This window comes from Teleopsis dalmanni, chromosome 2 (genome assembly GCF_002237135.1).
Source record: "Teleopsis dalmanni isolate 2A chromosome 2, ASM223713v2, whole genome shotgun sequence".
Taxonomy (NCBI): Eukaryota; Metazoa; Arthropoda; class Insecta; order Diptera; family Diopsidae; genus Teleopsis; species Teleopsis dalmanni.
The window spans coordinates 1,579,988-1,607,680 of NC_051847.1; the positions used below are offsets into that span (position 1 = coordinate 1,579,988).

The following is a 27,693-nucleotide window of genomic DNA, read 5'->3' on the forward strand; positions in this document are numbered from 1 at the left end:
CGATGCACCGATTTAACATTTTTTAAATATAGAATTTATTAAATTATATTGTATATCGAAAACGCCTGGCAGCGACGTTGCCAAGAGAAGAATATGCCAAACTTTTCTAACTTTTTCTATTCGGTCGCAGAAGACGTGATCAGAACAGCGGAGAGCAGACCGATTCGAGCAGAAATTGAAGCCGAGTTGAATTCAATTTGATCCCAGTCGTTTCAGCGATTTCCTTTGTGCGAAAGCACATTCAATGCAGCTAGTCAACGGCGTACAATCTTCCAAAATGGGTGTGATTTCTACTTGAACGCACTTCCATCACATCGACTGCCTGCAAGCAAGAAGTTGAAACGAACGCTCGAGCACGAATGAGAAATGAGAAGACTGAGCGCAGCGGTAAGCACTTCGCAGTTGAAAGAGAACTGAACGCACTCTCCATCAGCCGCACTGCTTTCAACTTTCCGTTGAACTGGACGGTGCTCTGCTTGAACTGCGACAACTTCATTCGGTAGCGATCAGTTCAGTTTTGTGCGTTGATTGGATATCAAGTGTTTGTGTTCCAATATTTTGCCGGTGTCTTGTATCTTATTTTATTGAAGGATTAAGTTGAAGAGCTTTTCAGTTTCTTTGTACTTTCTTAAAAGAAATTAGCGAACAGTGTCAAGAGCATAACGTATCAACGTTTATTGAAAAATAATTCACTTTTTCGTTACTGGAAAATAGTCCGAAAAATCTCGAAAAATGAGGGAAATCGTACACTTGCAGGCCGGCCAATGTGGCAACCAAATTGGTGCTAAGGTAAGCTGGAATTTTATTATTCTCAGATTGCAAAGCTAGTTTCCTTTTTCGCAAACGTAGACGCAAACGTTTTGAAAAATTTAATTGAAGAAAATTTTTAATAAAAAAGAAGTAAAACAATTTATTTTTTGAATTTAAATTGTTTTGTTTTTATTTGAAAATGGAGAATATATTTTTGGTTTTATGCGAAATACCAGTTTCCACTCAGTGCGCCTTTTCCTTTGAGGCACCAAAACTTATTTATCAGCTGCAAATCAATGTCAGGGTAAAAATTTACATTGCAAGATGTGCCGCCGAGTGACTTCATTGTAAACCACATTTTTTAGAAATTCACTTTTAATTATAGATTTTGGATATTTTCGATTTTGGATTTTAGGAATTCTTTGATTGATCCTTTTCTTCTGAAATAGAAGATCTCTATTATGTGTACTTACTATATATCAAATTTTACAAATGACGAAACAATCTTCAATTAATCAAAATAAAAAGTGTTTAAATAAAATGAATAAATAGATTTCTATTAGAGTGTTTCCTTTAAATATACATTAACTGTGAATCATTCTCTAGTCTTAAATCAAATAAGAAGTGTTAATCAATAGTGCTTAGCTTATTTTTCTCATCGTTTATATATTGATGTATTACTCTAGATTCTCTGAAAATTTTTGAAAGACTTACTCTAAGGGATAATGAAATTTCTCACAACAAAGGAAGAAAAAACTAATTAACTGAATTTGAGTTCCATAGAATCCTGCACTCATGATTTAGGAGCGGTTATTAACACCATCTAGTGCCATAGTCAAAATTTCCACAAGAATTAAGAAATTTACAGTTAACTGTAGAAAATTAGCAGTCAGTAAAATTATGTGCGATAAAATAGATCTTAAGATATTAAGATTGGAAAACATTTCCAAGAACATGTTAAGCAAGAGAGAATATGATCTTGAGAAAAAATATGATAAAAATAATTATCAAGGAGTAATGAAATATATATGAATTTATTTAATTAGAAATAACTTTTTTAATGGTGAACATTGTAATTTCTGAAATATTTACTATAAATGTCGGGTTTTCATATTTTCAAAGCAGATTTGTCTTTTCTCAATAAATATTTCACAAACAGGTTTTATTCAAAATAACCCTAATTTCCCATGGTTCCAATTGCAGATCACTCTGCTTTCACTCCTATTCTTATACATCTTGGGAATATATTGCGAGTAATTCTACATTCAAGTTATTTGATTTTCAAGAATACCTGACCATAACAGTAAGGTCCATTATTTGAATTTTTTAATATTCAAATTATACTGAGAGTATGAGTATTTGGTTTTGCTTCAAATAGTTTGAATAGATCGAACTATGCGAATATCTGATATGGACCAAGTGGTTCGAATACTGAAAAAATACGAATAATGTTTATTAATTTAGTTAAATAAATATTCCAAGGAATGTGAAATATAAATTTACGACATGTCTGTTGTACTGTGGTATATGTGAACAAGTCATATGTCATATGTTAATACATTCTTTTTGAATAATTTTGTTCAAATTTATTGCCTGAACATTTATACAATAATTGATATTTTTTTTATTATTGTGATATTTTAATTCCCGCCGCAATGAAATCTGCACAGCTCATCATACGCACATAGTGAGAAAATATGGCAATTAAATGAAATAGAAATGTGCGAAACTCATTATTCATTATAAAGAATAGGTCAGCATTATTCAGTTAACCCGATTTTCGCACTGAATTCAAATCGAACTGTTATATAAAATAAAATGAAATAAAAATTACATTTAATATCTACAAACTTTACTTCAGGTATTGTACTTTATCTATGTTATTGTTTAACTTGCCTTATCAAACAGTTGTTTCTTTAAGCTAATAAACTATTTTTTTCCTTATCTTGCTAAGTTTAATGTGATATATATCACTTCCGAGAAAATTTTAAAAAGAAAATTACATTACGAATCACGTAGCAGACGCCTCTGAATCATAATCCTGAGGGGGGCAATTATAAGGAAAATCTTATTAATCATTTTAACCATTATTCTTTCAAGTTTGTGCTATCATAATTTCAATATAACAAACAGATTAGCTTTTTTCATTTTTATCGCAACTGATAAAATAATGTACTGAAATACGATTTTCATATCAGATGATCAGATGTTCAGATATTTAGAAGATTTTTAAATGAAAGTCAAGGTTATTCAAATTTTGGCACCACAGTCGGTATTCAAGACTATCGTGAATACCCTACGTTGTGGGAATTACATATGTTTCTTTAGAAGTTATGTTAATTATTATGATAATTTTTAAAGTTATCATTATTGCATATATAATAAGTTTTTTTTAAATAATTTTATGAAAAAAATTAATTTAAAAGATTATTAAAAACATTGATTCATTTTTTAAATAACAGAAGAAATGATATTATTAGTGGAACTAAAGCAGAAAAATTAATATATATATATAAAATGTGTATCTAGTAAATACATAAGGCTACACCATATGCTTTTTTTACAACTTCTATTTATAGTTAGAAATATATTAACACTTTAGTGTTAATAATAATTAATTTCATTTATTTTCATTTATTTATTATTTTAGTTTCTTTAAAGTTGTATATGGTTTATTTTAATAAACGTGTACTCTAAAATATATTTTAAACTCAAACTACTTGATTTAAAATTTGGGCTGATTAGAGATTTCATTTGAACTAAAGTTAGAAAGTTATAAGTTAACAAAGGTCTACGTGAGTCCATAAACCTGTAATCTATAATGTATTTTTAACTCAGATTACTTGATTTAAAATCTAGACAGATTAGAAATTTCATTTGAACTTAAGTGAGAGAGTTATAAGTTAACAAAGATCTACGTGAATCCCGAATATTTTGTGCCAATCGGGAGCCAAATAATTATTATCTAACTAATCTATTAAAAAATCAGTTTGCGGAATCTTTAAATTTTTATTTTAAGAATTCAAGACTTGAAGTAGCGACATTCTGTTGTGTGACTTTAATGGATGATTATTTAAGATACAATTATTTTTTATGAAATTGCAAAGCTAACACTCTTTTGAAAATTCAGTTGAAATTTGCGGTGTAGCTCACTTTTTATATTTGCTGGGTAAACTTAAGGCAATTTAAATGTATTTTAAATGCAGTTAATATTTATTCACTGACCAAGCTGGAAAATATGTTTACATTGTAAGAAAGTGTGGCAACCCAAATAGAAACGCAAAAATATATTAAAGTGGCTGTATATTTCTTATTAAAAGTGTAGAAATTATATATAACTATATATGTATATAAATAAATAAGCATATGATAAATAAACATATGAAAATATGTACATCTATGTGATTTATATATATGTTTATCTAGTAATTGTAATTTCAGAAATTTAAAGCTTTGTTGTGAAGTTTCTAATTAAGCGTAAGGAGCTATCGTTTTATTTGTTGTCTTGATTAAAATTTTTCAAAACTAAAATTAAAATTTTTCAAGAAACTATGATAATAAAGTATTCGATGAGATTACAAAATATCAATCCATCCATTTAATCTATTTAATTAAACAATTTTTCCTTTCCTTGCCTTTTTTTCCTTGCCTCTGATCTTTGTATTTAAAATACAAAATGATCTTGGAAAGTGATATTTCTGACTTTCAAATGTTTGCGTACTATAATTAATATTATAATTAATATAATGTTCTACACTATAATTAATATATAAACCAATTTTACTTCAAACTATATAAAATGTAGAAAAATTTCTTTGAATTATTTTACAATTTTATTAACTGAATAAATTAATTATTGTTATTAATTCAAATTACTAGAATTAGTAATTAATTAAAACTAAAAGTGTAAATTTTAAAATATTTTTTGTAAATAATTACTTTCGGAGCGAATTGAGATTGATTTAAAACAATGACTGGATATGTATTATACTCGTATGAACATATATTAAAACTGTCAAGTAATCGTTAAATGCATTATAAAATTTTAAACCTAAAAATATAAATTAAGACGGCTTAATCGATCAGTTCACCAAATACTGGCAATTCAAGGTTAAATAATACTGAATAAATGTTTAAGTATTCCCTGCACAAGATAATTACGCATACGGATATTACGAATAAGTATTTAACATACATGCACAAATCTATAACCGCTGGCCGTTCACATACTATTTATTTTAAGAGTCAACATGAGATAACGTCCATTCGACGCAGTAGGACCTTAAATCCACACGAGCACACATGTTTCCTGGTATGTAATTTGAGTCGAAGACACATTAAGACTGCAGCAAGTGCGGGAGTATTGAATATCAGAAAGAAAACAAAAATAAAAAACCACTTTGATAAGAAGGGTAACGAAAACCGCATGACTGCAGTGCCGGGCTTGGATGTCTTCACGAGCGAAATGACAAATTTCGATGACTAATATTTATCGGTACTCTGTGTAAGCCGATAATTTATTGGAACAAAGGTATTTATTAGCAGAAAACCTTTAATGAAATTTAAATGGAATAGGGATTAGAAACAGAAGTGGTAAAACTGCATTTAATGGATTTCGGAATTGAGTAGTTTCAGTTACAGGATGTGCTGACGTTAAACGGAAGGAAATAAAAGTAGCTTTATTAAGAAGTGTTCATTTAGTCATTTAGATATAAATGACAGTATCAAATAAAGTTTCGCGTGAGAGTAAATCAAATTCATAATATCCGTAGTATATACTTACATATAAAGGTCAATTGAAATTATTTAAGACTGTGAAAAATGGAATTATACGATATTATTTATAATCCGCTGTGAGAATAAGTTTATATAATTTTTTATAATTTTTTTTTTTTGACAGACATAATAACTAATAATTACTCTGAGAATATTGATACCTGGTGTCCTTAATATCAGCTATACTTATAAATTTTCTAATCCACTTATAATCCTATTATTATCTATGTGTTGGTGTAGATAATTATAATAAAAAACATAAAACTAACAACGTTAATGCCATAGAAAAATAATATCTCATGTCTGTTAAGAAGACATGATTACTTAAAAATTTAACTGCTTATCAGAGAAATAATTTTTATATTATTAAAATCTATCTGTATCTTAATGTTAAGTTTTATAACTGATATGACAATATAGTTTTACTAGCAATTACTACCAAAAAAAACCAGTAATTAATCAATGACTTTCATGGGTGCTTGAAATCGTTCGATAACGTCGCAAGAATCGATTCAGCTATGCTACTCTGTAAACTAGCAGATTATTGCCGATATAATTAGTCCACAACTGACTACCAGATCTTAAATCATTTCAGTGTATTTATAATTTTAAGATTGATGTGGTTCATACAAAATGATATAAAGTTCTGTAACTTATATTTTGTATTAATATTGTGACATATATGTAGCAAAAAATGTATCACGCAGTCATACTTGCATACACAAGTCTTCTATAATTGCCTATCCAAAAAGTCATAAATTCATTAAAATCGAATAAAATGAGCAATTTTAATGACAAATATCAATTATCAGTTATTTAGAACCCTCATAAATCCGATCCTAAATCCCAAATTATTTAACACATTTTGTTTGAAATGTCAAGTAATCCCTTTGGAAGCGCCCCTGTTTTGATACCATAATCTTTGTAAAATTGCTTTCCATGCTATCCACATGAGAATAAAATCTACTTTAAATCCATTCCGTCAGACTCGATATGAAACAGTATCGCATAATGCACTTGTGCAGCAATTTTTCCTCTTCTGATAATTTTGTATTCTTGGGGTTAATCGACAGGCAGGCACAAGTTATTTAAAATTCTCAAAAGAAACGAGCTCGTTTGTTTGATAAACTTCTGACATATTTCGTATTTATTAAAATTGTTAATTATGCATTAATTTCTCTGCCGAAAACTGACTCACAAAGAACAGATAGTGCTATCTGTATACCACACAAAAAATGTTAGTCATTCTATTGAATTTGACGTGTCTATCAAAAAAAATTAATTTTTGTTAATTAACTTCATTTATTTGATTTCATTAAATCATGAATGTGCGTGGTTACTTAATTTAATAGTTTATGGCTTTTAATTGCCGAGATCTCAGTTTCATATATCAAAATATGTATATACGTTTATATATATTCATAAATATATAAATACATATTATGCATATGTATATATTTGTTTTCGTTTAATAAATTTTTGTTCACAAAAACGTGAACAATTTTTGTTTATTAAAATAAAAACACGTTCAGATGCGAACAAAATTAGTGTCTCGATTTTGAAAATATAATTTCCTTACATAAATATTATATATTTTAAAAATTCTAAAAGTTAAGGTAGATAGCTACAGCTATATAATACCACACGGTCCCAATAAAAATCTTAGACTGAAATCTCGCTCCTTGATGCCACAAATGCTAGTAAGCTTAATAGAGTCAAATATAATTTTTCTAAAATGTTAAGTAACTATAAAAATCCTGCTAAAAAATATATTATCTAGTATATTTCCCTTGGCAGAATCCTGGCTTTTGTGTGCTCGTTAAAACACAAACTAGTCAATCTTAGATACGAGTATTTTGCATATGAATTTTTTGGAATCGAAGCAAGTTTAATGCTATAATCTTACAACTGCCATTTATTCTGACTATTAGATTCTATTTTAAAATTGGTTCCAATTTTTATTATAATATTCTTTTAGGTTATTATTATTGCTTAACAATAGAGCAACTGAAGTTAATCAGTTTATATTAAGACTTAAATATCATAGCTTAAGGCGTGTGTTTATAAATTTCTAATAACTCCAGTAATGAGTATTTATGCTTAAATCTAAGCCAACTCAAGACTACGGACTCACTGCTGCGTTTGCTTTTTTCATTTATTTTTTAAAACAAATAAAATGGCTTTGCTCTTCTCATAATCTGCATAGAGACAAGGAAGAACACAAATGATTATATTGGGTCTCACACTGACCTTCAAGACTTTAGGAACGTATCTACTACATACACATGTGTACATAAATGGACTGGTTGACTACTCGTATGTGCTGAAGCTCCTATTTCAAAGAGATTTTCTCACATGTTCACTTCAATGCCTCAAGTTCAAATTTCTGCTTATGTGCAAATAATTGAAACAATAAACAAACTTAAAGCGACGATTCAGTCCAGTTTCTTAGAGTTGCGATTGTTATTGTGTGTTTCTAAGCTTCAAAAATATACAAACAGACTCTTAAGTAAATAGTCAACGTCTGCGAAAACAGCGATAGTTATAACCTGAGAATGGAATATCAAATTTGTCTAAACGGAAAACGAATTCTTTGAGAAAGTTAAAACTGCGATCATGAGATCAATCTAAAGTTATATTCCATGTGCCAGAAGTTGGAAATTAACTGCGAGAGACACGACGCTAAGCCTTTAGTACAAACAAAAATCATAGTGTGCTTGTATAATCGTATGCTATTCACTTTATTGCAGCCACTCTGTTTCATTCAAGAAATAAATTTGAAATTAAGAAACAAATGAGATCTTACTTTATGCATCAATTAAAGCTGCATGGATAAATTGCATAACAGTTCAGGAATTCACTAAAGCAAAAAAGATATTTTTCTCTTTTAAGTTTTTCTAAAGTGTGACTTAATTGTGCGCTGCTGCACACAATTTCAGGCTGCTTGACTCATCACTTTGGAGTCCATATCTTACGAACCGGGAGGAAGTCGGGCAGACAATCTCATTTCGACTTTAATTAGTTAATGTTGCTTCAAACGCTCACTGTACATGCGAGCATAATCCATGCTTTTAAGATAATTAGAAAAATTACTAAAATTGTAAAAATTGTAAAAATTGTAAAAAAGGTTAAGACTAAATTAAAAATGCAAGCAGATTATTTTTCTTTAATGGTTCCACAGATTCCATAAATTGCCTAAAAGCGGCAGCTTCTGACTACTTTCACAAGCTGTAACAGCATTTAAGTAAGCTTAGCTTGCATTACTCACGCGCCGGGCTGATACTGATATCAGCAAAAAGTATCTGCTCGTATGTGTAATAATTGTCTACTAACAGATGCATGAAAAATCTCATACCCTCATACCGGAGCACAAGTTGCTGGCCCCAACAGCGAAGCATCTTTAATAAGATACCTCATTGTATCTGTTGCATGTGAATCGTTTCTAATGGCGACGACTCTGTGCGGCTGCAGCGCAATGACGATGATGAATCAAGTTGGCAGCTTGCATGTAAGCCGCTATTTTATCTCAAAAGAATTTGGCCTCTTTTTATGTTGGACTTACAGTTTTTTTATGTTCGTGGATTGTGTACAGAAAATTAATTTTTTCTCATATAAACTAAAAGTTTTTTAGTTTGTAACATTTTTTGCCTTAAATTGTTTAACAAAAATTTAGTAAAGGTTTTTGTAGCGACGTTTACTCATACACTTTCTTCTGACTGACTCTTTACTGAGGGCTTGATAATGAAAAATTATTATAATATCTTTGAGATTTTTTGTATCTTTAGGTTTTAAGTTGTACTTTGTGCCTTGTGCTCTGTGCTTTGTGCATTCTAAACCGAAGTGGAAAAAGTAAGCAAATTGTGCCGCGGCGAAGTACGTAAAAGTGTGAGAAAAACTTTTAATAAAACAAGAAATTTAATTGTTCCATTTTATAAACACAAATGCTCCAAGTGTTATGAAAACACATTACACATTTGCGTATATAAATTATAATTTATAGGTAATTAAAATAAAAAAAATAGAAAACATTTCAAGAGTTTAGCACCCTTAGGAGCCGCGGAGTTGCTTTTACGGCGGGCCACGAATTCAAGTTTAATTAAAAGGTTAAAAATGTAATTTCGCTCAGTTAATTGCTTTAGTTAGTAATACTAACTTAATTAGTTACTAACAATAAACATTCCACGTCGAAATCTTAGTTTTTTGCGCTATGAGTTCATATGTTTCGGTTGCAATTGCAGATAAATTTTATTGGCAGAGAAAATCCTATTTGGATTGAAACTACGAAATAGTCTTACATCTGGAAGTGAAGCGAATGCAGTAGCTGCTCACAAATCTACAGTTTGCATTTCAAGATACAAAGTATTTCAGTGCAAATCATCAAGACTCCAATAAAAAGCATAAAAAATTTAATATAATAAATATTATGTACGCTTGAAGGCATTTGTTAATTGCTTTCGTCAGAGTAAAAGGCAAACAATGAACCCTCGAAGCTTCACAAAATATAAGTAAATACAATAAAATAATTAAAAGAAATTATAATTAATCTTTTAAATTAAAAATTATATTTAATTCGAATGCCTTAAAGTTGGTTCATTTGTGTTGCAACGCTAAATTGTTTTTAAATTGAAGCTGCCAGTCTAAATTGTATCTTTTATTTATAGCAAGCAAAAATTTGACTGCTGAGTTTACTTTCATTTCTATAAATATTTCATTTAAGTCTTTCTCACAAGTTACTTGTTAAATAATACAAGTATAAAATATATACTATATATGAGTATTACAAACTTAGCTTTCAATAATTTTAATTTTAATCGTTATTTTAATTATTGCAGCTCTTTATATAGAAAGTTTCTATAGATAGTTTTTCTCATATTTACACATATTTATTTAAAATTTACATCTTTTTTTATTTTATGGTTTTAGTGCTGTAAGCTAGCACTCTATCTTCCTTAATTTAGTTAAAATAAAAACTATCTTGAATTAGTCAACTTATTTTGTAAGAACAACAGATCCTGTGAAAAGACGATTTAAATATTCGTTTAGAGTCCTCCGATTGTTTAAAAATAAATTCAGAATAACATTAATCGAAAAAGTTCTGGAGTCTTAATTAAACTTAGCTTATTCAAGTTAACTGAGGAATTCTCAGTTCTCTGTAACGGGACCTACAGCAGCCTATTTAATTGCATAATTTTCCTTATTTTTCAATTTGGGTATTCACGATATCGAGTAAAGATCTCGGTAATCGTGGTAACACTGTAAAGCACCAACAACAAAATATTGTAAATATACTCGAAATGAGTTTTCTTGTTACCACGTTACACTCCTACGACAGTGTAACGTTACACTTTTACGTTACATTGTCAGTTATCGACCTCTATACACTTAATAGTGAATACTTTATTCTAGTGTATTATTTTATACATGTATTTCAGGAAATTAATGTAGATTGGATAAGAGAACTCAACATACTCGATAGTAGTTAGATATATAGTACATTCTTCTTCTACAATTCTTGCTACTGCTTAACATTGTAGAAGTGCCAAGAGGCTCCTATATTTTACTCTTTTGATATTTATGCACTTTTTCACTGAAATACTAATTATTAATGTTTTCATCAATTAGGAATTTCAGGAAGAAATCGTATTAATAACAAAAGCCAATAAAAGCTAAGACCATTCAATTTTGAACTTCTGTAAGAAGTTATAATAAAAGTAATAGTTCTTTCTAAAGACCACTTATGATAGATACTTGGCATTATCCGAAAAATTCTTGAATCACATTTCTTGATTTGCAATCCATTAATTCACCTCATCACAAACTAATTAAATTCGTGGATAGGGAAATTTTCTCTTTATCACCTGCTTTTCTATTCGAAATAGTCTTCTTATCATAGAATATGAAAATTTTACTATAAAATCATAATTTTACGGATGGATGAATAAAATCTTAGAACTTAAATCATAAAATTACCGTAATTTAGAGTTTTACGAATCAAACTTTATTGTCTCGTTAATTAAAAGAAATTGGTAAAATCTTTTTAGATCAGCAATTTTCGAGGTTGCAGAAACTTTAGCTTTGTTTCTCATCAGAAACACATACTCGTAGCAATCGTGTTAGTAATTCAATTTGGAGCAATTAAATCACTGACATTTGTGAAATCTTCTGTGTGCACTGAATTGGAACTCTTGCATGTTGTCGGCAAAAAACGTCTAGATACATTAACATCTTGATGACTTCTTAGAAAAAATCAGTAACTCAGTGTAGATGATAGATACCTAATAAATTTCAACGCAAGCAGAAATGATTATCTCAACATTTAATTCATTCTTGATTTCTTTCAAGACCTCACAAAACTCAATTTGCAAATGACAATCATGCACCTTGAAGCCCATAAAAGTCATGGGAGCTATGAAAGCCCGAACATAAAAGTTAATAGCTATTGAACAAATCTTCTGATATATCTATTTCTGAATAAAATATTAATTTTTGAATGTTTACGATCAGTGAAGGCATACTGAACATTTGAAAGCACTTATAGAAAGCCATAAAAGGATCCATTCCATTGAGTCTGCAAGGCTGCCCATAGCTGTAGATGGGCCAGGCTGCATACGTGACTAAGATTTCTCGGGAGATAAGTTTGTGCTACAAAATTTTTATTGCGATTTTATTTCTGTTCTGTGTGCATTTCATTTGGAATTCTGCATAAAACTTAATTGTGCTTATGTGTGACATTAATTTATGTTATTTTTCCTGCTTTGAAGTAATTTTTGCATTCTTGCAATTTTTCTGCTTGCTTACTACGTTGACTGATGTAATCCCCCAGTGCTTTCAGACGACGAAGACACATGCTAAGAAATTCATTAAGATTGCAGCAGTGGAATTTGTCTGTACAAATTGGAGTATCTTTTTAATTGAAAATAAGTCAAGTGAAGTAGTAAGTACAGTGAGAATACAAGTGGCATGTGATGTATGCGCTGCACGAGTGCTTCATACCATAAAATACTTATCGACGATCACGGTTTTGATGAGCAATAAACAGCTTTACGCGTTATCCGGATGGATCATATTTGAAAAGAACAGTTAAGTTTATATATTGTTCATCTGTTCTATGAAGTCATTCTAGTATTAAAGGATTTAAATGAAAAGAAATTCAGTTAAGTTGCTAAGTACATCTAATTTATCATCTCTATACTACGATAAAACATTTTCCAAGTAAATCTTGTGATATGACACATGTATGCATTTTAAATATTGTAATTAATCAAACTTCATACAATATTAAAACTCAAAGAGATTCATTGTCAATAAGAAATAATAGTTATAGTCCACTGTTGCCTCATTAGGATGTGATCATAAAATTATGCATTTGGGTCATCTATTTTTAATTGAATGTTAGCTGGCTGGATGCAGCACAAAAGATTAACCATAGTCGCAGTGCTCCGCTCCGTTGGGAGCTAGTACCCTGTTTATTCCTATTCCTAGCCGGCTGATCCAACAATGTGCAACAATATACAGATCTCCGAACCACAAGACGATTCCACTTATATAGGAATAAGTCTAGCGCTATTATCAAGATGCTACGTAGAAATATTCGCTTAATACCGTCGAATTTTTCCTTCAATGATTTTTGTCGCAGTTGTGTGGAAAATAATGAAAATGCTTTGAATACGCTTGTCATTATTTCGCAAAGACGTATCGTTACACATTTTACGATTTTAGAGGATGTTATCTAACCACAAGACCTTCACCTAAACATCGTTTTAGCTTCATTTGAAATATTGTTCTAAATATCTTTAAACCCTCTGGAGTTTTATACGGTAGCACAGTAGAGCATCGGGCTTAATTGGACCACTTAATGGAATATTGATATATCCCACATTTCCCAATTGTGATATTGACAAATCGTTATAAACTGTCTTCAGTAAGAAATTATTAAATTTAAAAATAATATATGACTTACTATATCTTTATTATCTTTATTATTATTTTTTAGCTAAAGCATATGATAGTCCTTGATGAACTATTAGAAACGTTCTTCCCTTTAAATTTTATATAGCTGCGCTTTTGACAGTACTATTCTAATACCGCACTAAGAATCAAGTACTTATTAGTCTTAAAGTCGGGAAGTATGAATACGAGCCCATTCATGTTATTTTATTGACTTTAAAAATTTATTATATTATAGTTTAAAATGAAATAGTAAATTTCATCTTTCACATCGCAAACAATTTTCAAATTTCTTATTGAACCATTCGTTGGACCTTAGGTCGTTGGTTAGATAATGAATCTGTTTAACCCATAATATTATGTGTATGCTATCATTACATTCACAAATCGGTGTGAAATTGAATGGATTTTTCGATTTCTTCGACTAAACTTAGCGAAGCTTAAAACTAAACATTTAATAACTTAACTAATTACTGTTGAAAGATGGAAACCCTCTGTAGCAAATCGTTTCACATACTAAGTTATAATGAAATTAAGTGCACCTAGCAGAGAAAACCAAAACCTCTTAGAATGGTTGCGGCAAGACGGCTAGATTTGACTTGGTCAAAAATTAATCACATGTTGCAACTGAGTGCAGGCCAATGACCGAAAAGCGTTCGGACTCATTCCCGTACAACGAAGCGCTGCATGCAGATAGCTTCCATTAGGTTGTGCTAGATGTGGAAATGGGAGAGGCACATATGAATGTATGAATCCTCCAAATAGAGTATACAGCGGATTTTTTCACTGCAAGTGCAAATGCATTTCGATGTTCAATTTTAATTTTTATTTTTTAATAAAAATTTTAATTTTACGCTGTTACTTTTGGTGTGCGCTGCTATTACCGGTACACATGCAACGATCTTCTAGGCGATCGCGGCCAACTTTGCCAGTGCTGCCAGTATTGCATTGAAATAGACAACATACTAGAACCGCAAACTCATGTTTAAATATTGTATTAAGTTGTTGTGCAGCATGCAACAAACATCAGAACCAACAACAAAATAATTTATTAGAAGTTGAAAAATATGGCTGTAGAAGTGGAAACAGCAACTGCAATAGCGATTAACTATAACTGCAACAACAACTGACAGTCCAAAAAAATAACACTCAACCGAAAAGATAAACAGCATTTCAACAAAGAATTTCGTATAGAAACTGCAATTCGCTAAAAAGATACTTTCATTTAGCATGATTAGCTGAACAATAGCCAGTGCTTGCAGTGCTATGAGGATTGTGGAAAATTGCTGCTACACACAGCAGGAAATAAAGGCGCCCGTTAGGTTACAATAGGGAGCCGCTGCTGCTATTGTTTCCTTTCGTTTGGGGAATTGGTGAGCGCACGCCAAATAAAAAACCGCAATTGTTGGTTGCTTGGCTTTCTTTGGGGTTTGGCTTGGGTTACGCTTTTTGATTTAATGATCTGTACGACCGATAATAACTGCGGCTACAGATACAACTACAAACTGCACTATGACATCTGGTGCGAAATTAAAATATTTATTTTGATTTTATGTTGTTCTGCAATTTTGCCAAGTTGAAATTGATCGACAATGGCGTTGTGCAGTCAATCAAAAGATCGTTCGATAGAAGAAACAGAGCTAAGAATCAATCAACCGTTGCATATTCAGCAAAATACAATAAAAAAAGAGCAAAATCAAAAACAAAAATGACAACAACCAAAACAAATGTGAAAGAAAAACATTAAGTTTTATGTTTTTCACCAAATGTAGAAAATCTGATTTGATCTTGATCGACTTTTAAAACGATTGTCTGACTGATATATAGAAAGACATTTGTGTAGATAGGCAGAGAGAAAGAGATAGGCAATGATAGTCAACTGGAAAGATGGGTAGACAGTCTACTAAAGATTTCTATTTAAAATAACAAAATCATTTCATCATTTCATTATTTATTCTTCTACTTTTTTCCATGTGCACTAAAAAATCACTGATTTGGAAAGAAAATGTTGTAAATTTAGAGTATGCGAGCGTTAACAAGAAGATATCAGATACATTGCCAGCTAAAAATGTATTTAAGAATTTATTTCGAATTCTTCTGAGATGTTTTGTCTTGTCTTGTCTTGTCTTGTCTTCATGATATCGACTACTCAATTAACGTACAATTTTTGTTAGATATTCTGTAAAACGCGACACACCCCACCAACTTTTGTGCTCTTAATTCCAATTTATTTTTAATTCCATAAATGTTATTTCTCGATCGCATAAGCACTTAACTTAAATTGTTTTCAAAGCGTTTTAGAAACATTTTTCCAATTTGGATTTAATAGGAATTTGGATAATTTGACACGATCACCAAAGTCCATAAATAACGACAAGCAAATAAATACTATTGCAACAACAATAACATCATCAACAACAACAACAACAACAACAATATCAATAGAAATCAGCAATGGAAAATAATAGACGCTATTCAAATAATTAAATTGCGTTTACAGAAATGAAAAAACAACAACAAACACTAAAAGCAGCACAATAAACGCATTGACTTCACAGAAATAGAAACACAACAACAACAACAACAACAACAATATCAGAGAAAATATGCATGTAATAAAAATAAATGCAATTAATTAGTTATTCATGTGTTTTGTAAGCACATCATCGCGTTTACAAAAACAAAAAAGAATGGCCAACAACACAATGCACTTTATGAAAGCAACAACAAATAATGCTTAAAACAACAGCAAACACAGTGGGTCTTGCGTTGCAATAACAACAAGCGCCTGGTTTATGTTTAATTAAAGCAGGCAATTTTTCACAAAAACAAAAAAAATTAAATAAATAAAAAAAGGCGTACGATGAATTATGAGAAATGCAATAAACTTCAATTTACAAACAACAACAATAACAACAACAATTAAATAAAACGAAAGCAATGTAAAGCTAAATAGTTTCAGAGTTAGCATTGTCTAATACTTAACATAAACTAGTGATTTTATTAACATAAAAATAAAATAGAAAACTTTGTGTGTGTGTGTGTGTGTGACTTCTGAAAGGGTAACTAACTTTAATCAAGCTCCCATGAAACGAGCTTCATGAAACGAAATTCGTTTCCGAATCGGTGCGGTGCTCAATAAATCTTATCTGAATATTGGGAACCGAAACCCAAGAACCCAAGAAGTGAAATAGAGTATATTGAGTTAAGGAAATGTGATTGGTATTTTTCTTATAAAACTTTTTACTATAATTTTTTCCAACAACTATATTATTAATCCAAATATAAATAGTTTCTTCGTTCAGCTTTTGCTATTTTGCAACGTGGAAAGTCAACGTTATGTTTGAAAAACTGCCAGTCAGACATTACCATACTAACTTATAGTAAAACAATAAAACAATGAACCCATATAAGTAATTTTTATTTTGCCTTGAAAGAGTAAATGATACCTAAATATATATATATATATATATATATATATATATATATATATATATATGTATATATAATAAAAGTATTTTTGATAAAAAGAGAGCAGCTAACTCGCTACGAACACCGATTACAAAAAATATATATGTAGAATTCGAATATATTACTAAATAAATAAAAATAAAAAAAATTGTAAGTATCTAAAATAACTTTGATACTTGCGATACTTTAGTACAATATATTCTATAGACCCGGCCGCTCGAGTAGGAGACACCAGAACCACTGTTATACCGCTGCCTAGGTTAATCAATATTCAGTCCTAAACGTATGAGCATTTTATTTTCCAATGCACTTATTTTTAACCAACAACACTTGCATGCTTCTGGCTGGCTCTAAAATGTAGAACCCTTTACCCAAAATTTTTAGACTTTCTTAGCTTATCGAAGTGAATTAGTTCCTCCTTGGATGATTGGTGACGTTATATTTTGGAAACATTGGTTCGTAAGATAGCACCGAGCAAGCAGTAAGAGTGGTAAAAATTTGAAATCACATCCCACCATTGAAAACATGTTCCGACTGGATTGAGTCCATTAGCAAAGATCGTATATTTGCTGCCTACTGCTCCATAGAACTGAATTCCGTTAACTTTATTAGTAAAACGAATTGAAATCGAAGCTAAACTGAAAAATATATGTTAATTGAGATTTGAAAAGAAATTTCTAATATTATTAACAGCAAAAGACAATGCTCCAAACAAGAGCAACCGATACTAACAACAACAGCTATTGTCAAAACAACAAAAACAACATATTGTTAAGCATTTCTGAATTTCATTCAAGCACGACGTCACATAAATCTTTCAATTGTGAAAATAACAACAACAAACATAAGAAAATACAAACGCATTAACACTACAAGTCATTTTATTTTATATCCACCATCATATCCATCTCCATCTCACCACCACCACAACAACAACAAGAACTACACATCATCCACTATTCAATTTTCTAGTGTTTATTTTATTGTTGTTTTTAGCTATTTACATACATAAGTAGCAACAACAAAAATAAATAAAGGAGAAATGATAAATAAAAAAAAATTTGATTTTCTTTGATTTTCTTTTAATTTGTATTTGTGTTTGTGTTTGTATTTGTCTTTGCTTTTGAGCAGCACAGACTTTCTAGCTAATAAAAATGTTGTCGAGCGCTTGACAGCGAGTTGAAAGCTTGGAGCAATAAATTCGAAATTATATTTTTAATTTTTGTAATTACTGAGCGGACAATTTACAAAGGGAAAAATAATTAAAAGGAAGCGATTTTGGAATGGGGAAGTTTAGTATATATCAACAAGTTGAGGTCATTAGTATATGGGATTTTAAATATCGGTTGAGAATAAGTGCTAGGACAGCAAAGCACTAAATATTTTTAACTATGCGTATGTGATTAGAATTATACTTTAGTAGTTTTTTAAAGTTAATATAGTAATACCAGATAGGGTTAAACCTCTATGTACGTTTTATAGTACATAGTACATTTTTAAGAATCCTTAAAGCACTATTTCTAAGACAGAAATAACAAATATATATATTTCAAAGCGTGTTCTTGGATCAGACCTTAGTGGAATTAATACCACGATTCTGTGAGCAGTAGTTCTAGTACACACGCATCGTCCGATCAATAACTTCACTTTTATTTCAAATGTATAGCTTCTTTATATCAGCAAAAGAGTATCATATTTAAAAATGTATTTAAAGGGCTTGATAAATAACATATATAGTATATTTTTTTGTTAAATTTGTTAGATATGACTCAGCTTTTACTAATGGTGCAAAACTATTAAAAGTAGAAACTTTCAAGTTATTCCGTCCAATATCAAATACGGGTCTTATACATTTGTCTGACAATGCATTCTGATTTGAAATGCTTGGGCAATTATATGACTGCAATAGCCAAGAGATATAACCATTTCGAGTTAAATACTCTAAACATCTGGGATTGAATATTTTGTTCAGAATTACAAAATTACAATAGCTTAAGTCAACTAATATCTCTGACTAATAGGAATACTTATATATGTGACCAAAATAATCGAAATTATCATGAGGAAGCAGCAGAAAGAATCGTGGTCCAGGTATTACATCTCTGATATTGAGTTAACTGCTTAGGAAAAATTCATATTAACGCGTTGCTACAAATGACTGTAGTTATCGAAATAACACTTGAGCTTACCGTTTAATTAAAATTTTTAAATAGAGTGGGTGTAAACCAAAACTAACGAGGGTCATGTCATTAAATGGTCTACAAACTTAGGAAATATGTTGGATTTGCGTTAAATAAGTATAATATAGGAGAGTATCGTAATTGAGTTCAAATCCGCACCGGTCTGTTTCACTGTTTAATGTCCCAAATATTGTTTATATAAATCTCTCTCTATTATAACCTTATCTTAATATAAGAGAATACTTCAAAACTTCCAGAATAAGTTCCATTTATTTCTGATGGTAGAAAGTACTGGTCTAATAGTTTCCAAAGAACATTAAATATATAGCTCAGTCACCTAAAATTACAATTATAGCTTTCTCATCTTACTTGGTTTTCGTTCCATCGCTTGAAGTATTTAAATAATTTTCCTGAAATCTTCCCACTTCATCAACTTTTATTGAAACAACGTTTTTGTAACGCTCGAAAATATTCCAATGCACAAAATGTAATAAAACTTTTTCAAAATCTTCCATCACCGAAGGCCAGAGGGTGTCTAAGAATGCAGGATTCGTAAATGGAAAATTGTGAATTCATAGAGGAATTTCTTGTGCCTAAACTAAAAACTCATAAATCTCGCATGTGACACATGCACATTTTAATGACTCATCCAACATCCGAAAAAAAGTCGTGCTATTTTTGTCAAAGTACAAAATGTTTGTCGTCTTCAAAGAAGCTGCTCCCGTACAGCTGCAGCGCGGTGAGCTATGCATGAGCGCATTTTGTTGTTGCTTGTTATTTTTAAAGCACTTCGATGTGCCCCAAAATGATCCCCAGGAGCGATAAAATAAAAGATGCGTCTTGCATGTATTTGTTGCACATTCAATAGAGAAAATTCTATTTCTGAAAGTGTGAGAAGTACAAAAATGTCACCTCAGGAAAAGAGAAGGGGACTAGGATTAAAGAAATACATACAAACTTCGTTTAAGTGTTGCTCCCGACTAGAGAATGCATCGCGGAGGTGAGCATTTTTAAAGTATATTTAGTACCTAGTCATTGCAGCTCGACAAGGTTCTACGGCATTGACTGGCTGCGTTGTATCGTCGCCACTGTCATTCCCGCTGCAGTAGCAACGCTGCACTTTTGTCGCGAGTGGCGAGTGCCAAATGTCGCCGGCTTTCGAGTACACAAAATGACGCATCCCGTAAATATGAAATTTTATTTTTAATCTGCATAAGTTGCTTTGCACTTTTCAGTTTTTCCCCTTTATTATTTTGTTAGCTCGCTTACGAGTATTTTGCCCGAATAATTCGGTCCATGATTGCCAACTCCATAATTCGGAGTTGGCCGCTGCAGTTGGCGGACTTCAGTTTTGACTGCTGCGGGTTGCCATGTGTCAAAGCTCTTAAGTTGGTTAAGTCTGCAGTAAAATTGGGATTTACGATATGATAAATTACCAGGCGATATTTTTAGTTGAATTTATGTCGAAAATGATTTATTTGTTGTTTTTTGTTTTAATTATTGAGTGGCATTTTTGATGTTTGAATGGGGCGGAGATTGCATTAGATGTGGAAAATGGAGTTGCATTCCTCAAAGTGAAGTTGATGATGATTAATTTGAAACTCAGTCAGAGTAGTTTATTTCTAACACATATTGGGCTATATTTTCTAATTTCCACTTTCTAATAATTAGATTGATTTTTATCGACTAAATCCAAAACATTACTTTGTGATAAGTATTAGCTATGAGCTATGAATTAATTAATTAGTCTTGCTTTTATTAAGTTTTCTTGCAGCGAAATAGGAAAGAAAGCAAATTCAATTAAAGAAATTTAAAATAGTATCTCAAAGTTAAATGACTTAAATTGCAATGCAAAAACGTAGTTCGATAGAAGAGTACTGTTAGTAGATATCAAACGAAAAGCTATGTTTATGTGTTATTTATTATTGCTTAAGTTGACGAATTTTAATTTCTTAAAAGAAAGAAACATGTTTAGTTTCTTTATGTACATATAAATAATTTTCTGAATGTAATGAAGACAATTAATAAATTGAAACTAAATCCGATAAGTTTCAAACCAAGAACACTAAATACATCTGGCTCATCAGCTTAAATTTGATTCTCAATCAAAATCATTAGGCGAAAATCCTTCGTAATTGCAAAATATCAAAAATGACGTTATCGATGTATCTTTATCTATAAATCACATATTGAAAACTCATGTGCAGTTAATTGCAAACTCAGATTTGTATGGTTGGCTTACGCTCAACTGCATTTCTTACTGAGACTGACTGAAGCAACACAGGAGAGTATGTAAGTTTGAAAGTACTTCAGTGGAGCATTAATTTGTGTGGGAAATAATTGCTTAATACTCGAATCTTAATAAGAATCTGTAAATGTTGTTAATCCTTTACAGCAATCAAATGAAAATTTAAATTAAATTACAATGAATTTTAACTTTAGAAGAATGAATTACTCATTTTTAACAAACAATTGGCTTTAAGGGCACCAGATAAGGTAAGAAGATAAACAAAGAAAAGTTAATAGAACAATCTTTATGTCTACGCATAGCAAATCCATATTTTAACAATTAGGACTTAGTGATAGTCTTAAAAAATTATAGCCTTTTGTTGTGTTCATATATCTTTGAAACTCTTATATATGGCAGTTAATTGAGATAATTTCCACTAATTCCTTATTTGTTGAAATATAAGTCCTTGAGATTAAAGCACTTTAAGAAATATAAAATGCTTAAATCTTAACAATTGACACATATTCGTATCAATATACTCTTCTGATACAGTCCAACTACAATAATAATGTTATGAGAGATATATGTTATTTATCATAGAGGAAAACATTTACCATTCGTTACTTTACAAATTGAGGTGACTAGGCTTTAGAAAACTTATATCAAAACTAAATGTTTAATATTTCCTTTTCTTGTTCTTCCTCTTTTTCTTCCATCTGTTATCCGATTTCCTTATACTGCATATAAAAAAGATTTTCATTTCCTAAACGCAACTTCCTATATTCCCTATAAAAAGTTTGAAAATGTTCCCTTCTGAATTTGTGATGGTCTCCAGCTATTGATTGTCTCGAATGAAAATAAATTTTAGTTATTAAAAAAATTTTAATAAATTTTAGTTATTGACTTAAATTTTAATTACAGTACGATCCTAATATCCCATTTGACAACATATTTTGGGGAAGAGAACTATTTTGAGCTCTTTTTCCATTATGCTTTATATGAATATAGTTTATCTATCTAAGTATTGGGATTTAAACTTAGCAATATGAACATGAAAACTACCAAGTAGGTGCATCATCTGGTCATTTTTTTGTTACCCGTTATTTGAGTGATCAATACAAACATCACATTACTAGTTTACACTAGATGGCATGTGTGGTTTTTGTTGGTGTGATTAGCGTAAAAAGTTTTCAAGTGTAAGCCCCGATGTATCAAGAAAAAAGATTTATCGACAAATAACGTAATGGAAAAGGTTGCTCAAAATAACTGACTCAAGTAAAATTCATTGTTAAATGGGGAAAACAGAGTCGCTTATTGATTGTAAACTCCATTTAATGGTTAAAAGTTCAACTTATTTGTATATATATACTCGTATGTAGAGATTATATTCAAAACACATCCATGTACATACATACTCCTTCACATTCCGTTTCTGGTATTTAGTCTGTATTCTTCACTTTATATCTGTTACCACTACTCTTTTAAAATTGCTTTGTTTTTGCAGTAACTGAACTGATATGGTGTTATAAATCTTCCTCCTCCTCCGTATTAGAATTTGATTGTTCCCGATTGTTACTGTATTTCATAAATGTTGATTTTTATATATTTTCTCTTAAAAATTACATCCCATAACCATTAATTGCTTCAAATTACAGCAGTTTTGCTTTTGTTTACTCCAAGAAGTTCCATTAAGAAATTCTAATATTTATATTTCTTTCTCCTGCTCCAAGGCACTTGGTCACTTGAAACTCTTTAGCATCCTCAGGCAGCTTGTCTGTGATTATTTATAAATATTAAGTGTAAACAAATGCATGCGTTTTATGGTTTTCAACACGTTTGCAGTTCGAATTGGTAGATTTCAGAGAATTAAAAAAATGAATTTTATGAGCAATCAAAAATGAAACTAATTTTTGTATTTTTCCATTTATTCCATTTTAGTTCTGGGAGATTATTTCGGAGGAACATGGCATAGACAGCAATGGTATTTACAATGGCGACAGCGATCTCCAGTTGGAACGTGTCAGTGTTTACTACAACGAAGCATCAGGTACGTAAACGGAACAGCCAACGCAGCCAATTACTTTTGGAATCAGTAGAGGTCTTAGAATGAAGCTATGAAAAAATCACCTCATAGCAGTTTATTTTGCAGAAATATAATTCTATCACGTTTGAAACGGCTTAATACTCACTTCACCAACAAATCATCTAACTTAACGCAAACCGCTCTACACACTCAAACGATATGACAAGCACATAACAACACGTTCCGATAATCGTTCCAAGAGCTTGATTACGGCTTAATTATTGGATGAATCATTTTCCTTGCAATCATTCGTCTTAATTATGCAGAAAATAGTTTCTAGAAGTGTGTACCTTAATCAGGTACTCAGTTTTCTTACTTAGCATAATTATGTACTTGTAATGAGTCAGTAATCACTAAAAAAATCCAGTCACGTCACATTTGCCCCTACGAATGCAAACTGCATTTGTGCCAAACCGGCTGCACCGCACTGCAGTTGCTTACCATATCAAGCAGACTTTTTGGGAAAGCTTTAAATAATTTTATTGTTTCTAAAAATTTTTGGAATTCATAGTCTGCGGCATAATTTTATAGCTTCTATAAACACTTCCTGCCAAACAAAATGCACGTGTCACGCATTCTAAGTGGCAATCGAAAGGTGGCAAAATATGGCACGATTGTATGGTGTTTACGCCAATTGAGGCGTTTGAACCGCAAACGACGTTTATCGTTCTGAAATGGGCGGCTAGTGAGATTTATGAAAAATAATTATTACCTATTTCTATATTTACATGCAGAATATCATTAGTGCCAGAATGGAAACTTTTCTATTACCTACACCGTAATTGGGTTTGCCGGTCATAGTACCGAGTGAAGACCCTTAATAGATTCGCTTTTTTTAACCCGTTTATTTTTAGAAAGTGTAAGAGTAGACAACTTAAAATCAGTGAAATATTGAAATATACATAAATCCATAGTGATAGAGAGGCACAATGTGAACTATATAACAGAAGAAAAAATTATAGAGAGTGAAGTTCCCTATAGAGTAAATGGTTTTCACGACAAGAAAGTCTTTAGAATCAAACGCATATTGCCATTATGGTCATCGGTATAGTTTGATACTGAAAAACTCTAGATTGCTCCCGGAATCAAGAGTTCGCAACTACTGTCCCATTCTTGTGGTTAACTTCCAGATAGCGATAGCACTAGTCACATCAGATATTCACATTTCATTAAGAGGAGTTTCTTTAAATACTCCATTATTAATGTCAGTTCTTTCCGGTTAAGAATACCGCTTGTTTATAAGATAAGGCACAAATTATTTTCTGGAAATGAAAGTTAAAAAAGGATGAACTTGTACAATAGAGAAGGGAAAGTGATAAGCATACGAAACCTAATAAGACTGATTCTTTTTCTGTATAAGGAAAGCCAAAGATGCGAGTATTGAGATGCTTTGAAGTTCGATTAAAATTTCTTTAAAAACTTACTGACAGTTGTCAAAGAAATTCCAACATTTTCTTCACTAGATATTCTAATTCAAAAATAATCAAATTCAAGCTTATGTCATCAGAATCAATTGTATTAAAGTGGATTAATAATACTTATATTAGAAAATATAGAACTTTAAAAATGACAAATTATATATCTAACTTTTAACTTTTTTATCGTAATCATCTCTTTAAACCTTTAAAACACATCATTAATTGATCATATATATATTAAAATTCCATCTACATTCGATTTATAAAAACTTATTAATCCCTTTTAGCTGTTACTCGTTCTTCAGGTGGCAAATATGTACCACGAGCCATTTTACTGGATTTGGAACCAGGCACTATGGAAGCCGTACGTTCTGGTCCTTATGGTCAACTTTTCCGTCCCGATAACTTCGTGTTCGGACAATCTGGTGCTGGCAATAATTGGGCTAAAGGACATTATACTGAAGGAGCGGAATTGGTTGACAACGTATTGGATGTAGTGCGTAAAGAATGCGAGAATTGCGATTGCTTACAGGTATGACACACAGATAAAGACTTTATTTTGTCTGTTCACCCTATCTAATACTGTTTTTATTTTTAGGGCTTTCAATTGACGCACTCACTTGGTGGCGGCACTGGTTCTGGTATGGGTACTTTATTAATATCTAAAATACGCGAGGAATATCCGGATCGTATTATGAACACTTATTCGGTGGTACCATCACCTAAAGTATCCGACACAGTTGTCGAGCCATACAATGCCACCTTGTCCATCCACCAATTGGTCGAAAACACCGACGAAACATATTGCATCGATAATGAAGCTTTATATGATATCTGCTTCCGAACTCTAAAAGTTTCAAACCCAAGCTACGGCGATTTAAATCATCTCGTCTCATTGACTATGTCCGGAGTCACAACTTGCTTGCGTTTCCCTGGACAGTTGAATGCAGATTTACGCAAATTAGCTGTCAATATGGTGCCTTTCCCACGCTTACATTTCTTCATGCCTGGCTTTGCACCGCTCACCTCCAGAGGCTCACAGCAGTACCGCGCCCTCACGGTGCCTGAATTGACTCAGCAAATGTTCGATGCCAAGAATATGATGGCTGCTTGCGATCCACGTCATGGACGTTACTTAACCGTTGCTGCAGTGTTCCGTGGACGCATGTCCATGAAGGAGGTGGATGAGCAAATGCTGGCAGTACAAAATAAGAATAGCTCTTACTTCGTAGAATGGATTCCAAATAACGTGAAGACTGCAGTGTGCGATATACCACCGAAAGGTCTCAAGATGTCTTCTACTTTCATTGGCAACACAACTGCCATTCAAGAACTCTTTAAGCGAATTTCTGAACAGTTCTCCGCTATGTTTAGACGCAAAGCTTTCTTGCATTGGTATACAGGAGAGGGTATGGACGAAATGGAATTTACAGAAGCCGAAAGCAATATGAATGATTTAGTATCTGAATATCAGCAATATCAAGAAGCTACTGCCGATGATGATTTCGATCCTGAAGCGCACCAGGAGGAGGTCGAGGGCGATTGTATTTAATGTTAGAGCCAGAGGAATGAGAAGCGTGCGTGGGGAAGAGGGGCGGTATGAACGTTTATGGATGCGCGGTATGCACATAAATTTTAGGGCAAGATACGGAAACTGTGGCATACTCTAAGAAGCAGTATTAGTCTCAGCAATACGCCGCCCACCTCTTTTCAATACAACAAGAACAACAAAATTAAACACCCACACATACGACTACACTTACACACATTTATACATACGCAAAAATTGATAGCAAAAGTAAAAACAATGAACTTAGTTTTAAAATCTCGCAAGCGAAAATGTTCCATTTTCATAAAATTCTATAATTTATTAGAACGTTTTGGTATTAGAACACTAAACACACTTAATTTAAGCACGTATTTCGCATTTCTCTGTCTATTTCACACTATCTTCTATCTCTTTCGGTTCGGCTCTTTCAGCTCGAATACATCTTTCATGAATTTACATTTCAGCGCACTCATTTTCACAGACAGACGCTCGCTACAGTCACCATAAAATCCTCAGACACAAACTCATGTCCTTTCATCTCATCGCAATCCCTATTTCATGTTTTAGCAACTTAAGTATTAATTGTTTACTGAGGGTCCCAGTTTTAAATAACGAATTCTTTCATTTTTACATTTTTTGAGCAAATTCCTCCGAGAAGCGTTTCCAAAAAGACTGACAAAAATAAACTGTAACTACCAAGAAAATAAGAAATGCTTCTTCTTCCGAAATAATTTTAAGTATCAAGCGATAACGTTGGCAAGGACAACACAAAGGAGGTTGCGAAATTCGGTACTGAGTTTTGGATTATTTATTAGAGAATTTCCAATACATATACAGTTCATTGCAGAAAGTAGTTGTGAATGATTCACAATAAGTTACTTCCTTTGGCGATTTTACAGAATTCACAATAGATTTCAAACATAGAAAGAAAGTTTTTAACTCACAAAAGGATAATTCTTTCAATTGCTATCCTTGAAGACGAAGTGAAGCAACCAACTTGAAATTATTTATACTAAAACTGGGAAATGACTTAATAAAAAAATTGCAATAAATTCTTAGATCCAAAGGTGGTAAAACTTTTTTCTTCTTTATCGAAAAACTCCTTAAATTCACTTTTGCATTATAAATCGATAATCATTTTTTTACTATCGTTTAATTATATTAATCACTTTAATTACTTTCTAAGCAATTTTGTAATTTAATTAATTAATTTCAATCAAAATTTTATATTGTTAATTTAAATATAATAAAATATGTATTAAAACTCAGACTCGCCTACTTATTTAAAT

At 31.4% G+C, this 27,693-nt stretch overlaps 1 protein-coding gene across 2 annotated transcripts; it reads left to right on the top strand.

The window, feature by feature from the left end:
• Positions 1 to 501: 501 nt before the first annotated feature.
• Positions 502 to 27,668, top strand: LOC119683890 (tubulin beta-3 chain). Of its 2 annotated transcripts, none has more exons than XM_038097762.1 (4): positions 502 to 789; positions 23,293 to 23,401; positions 25,143 to 25,387; positions 25,454 to 27,668. In XM_038097762.1, the coding sequence occupies exons 1-4, from the start codon at positions 733 to 735 to the stop codon at positions 26,405 to 26,407; spliced, it is 1,365 nt and encodes a 454-aa protein (XP_037953690.1). In that variant the 5' UTR covers positions 502 to 732; the 3' UTR covers positions 26,408 to 27,668. The 2 variants fall into 2 exon arrangements, with proteins under 2 accessions (XP_037953690.1, XP_037953691.1); XM_038097763.1 differs by having other exon boundaries at positions 25,161 to 25,387.
• The last annotated feature ends 25 nt before the right edge of the window (positions 27,669 to 27,693 follow it).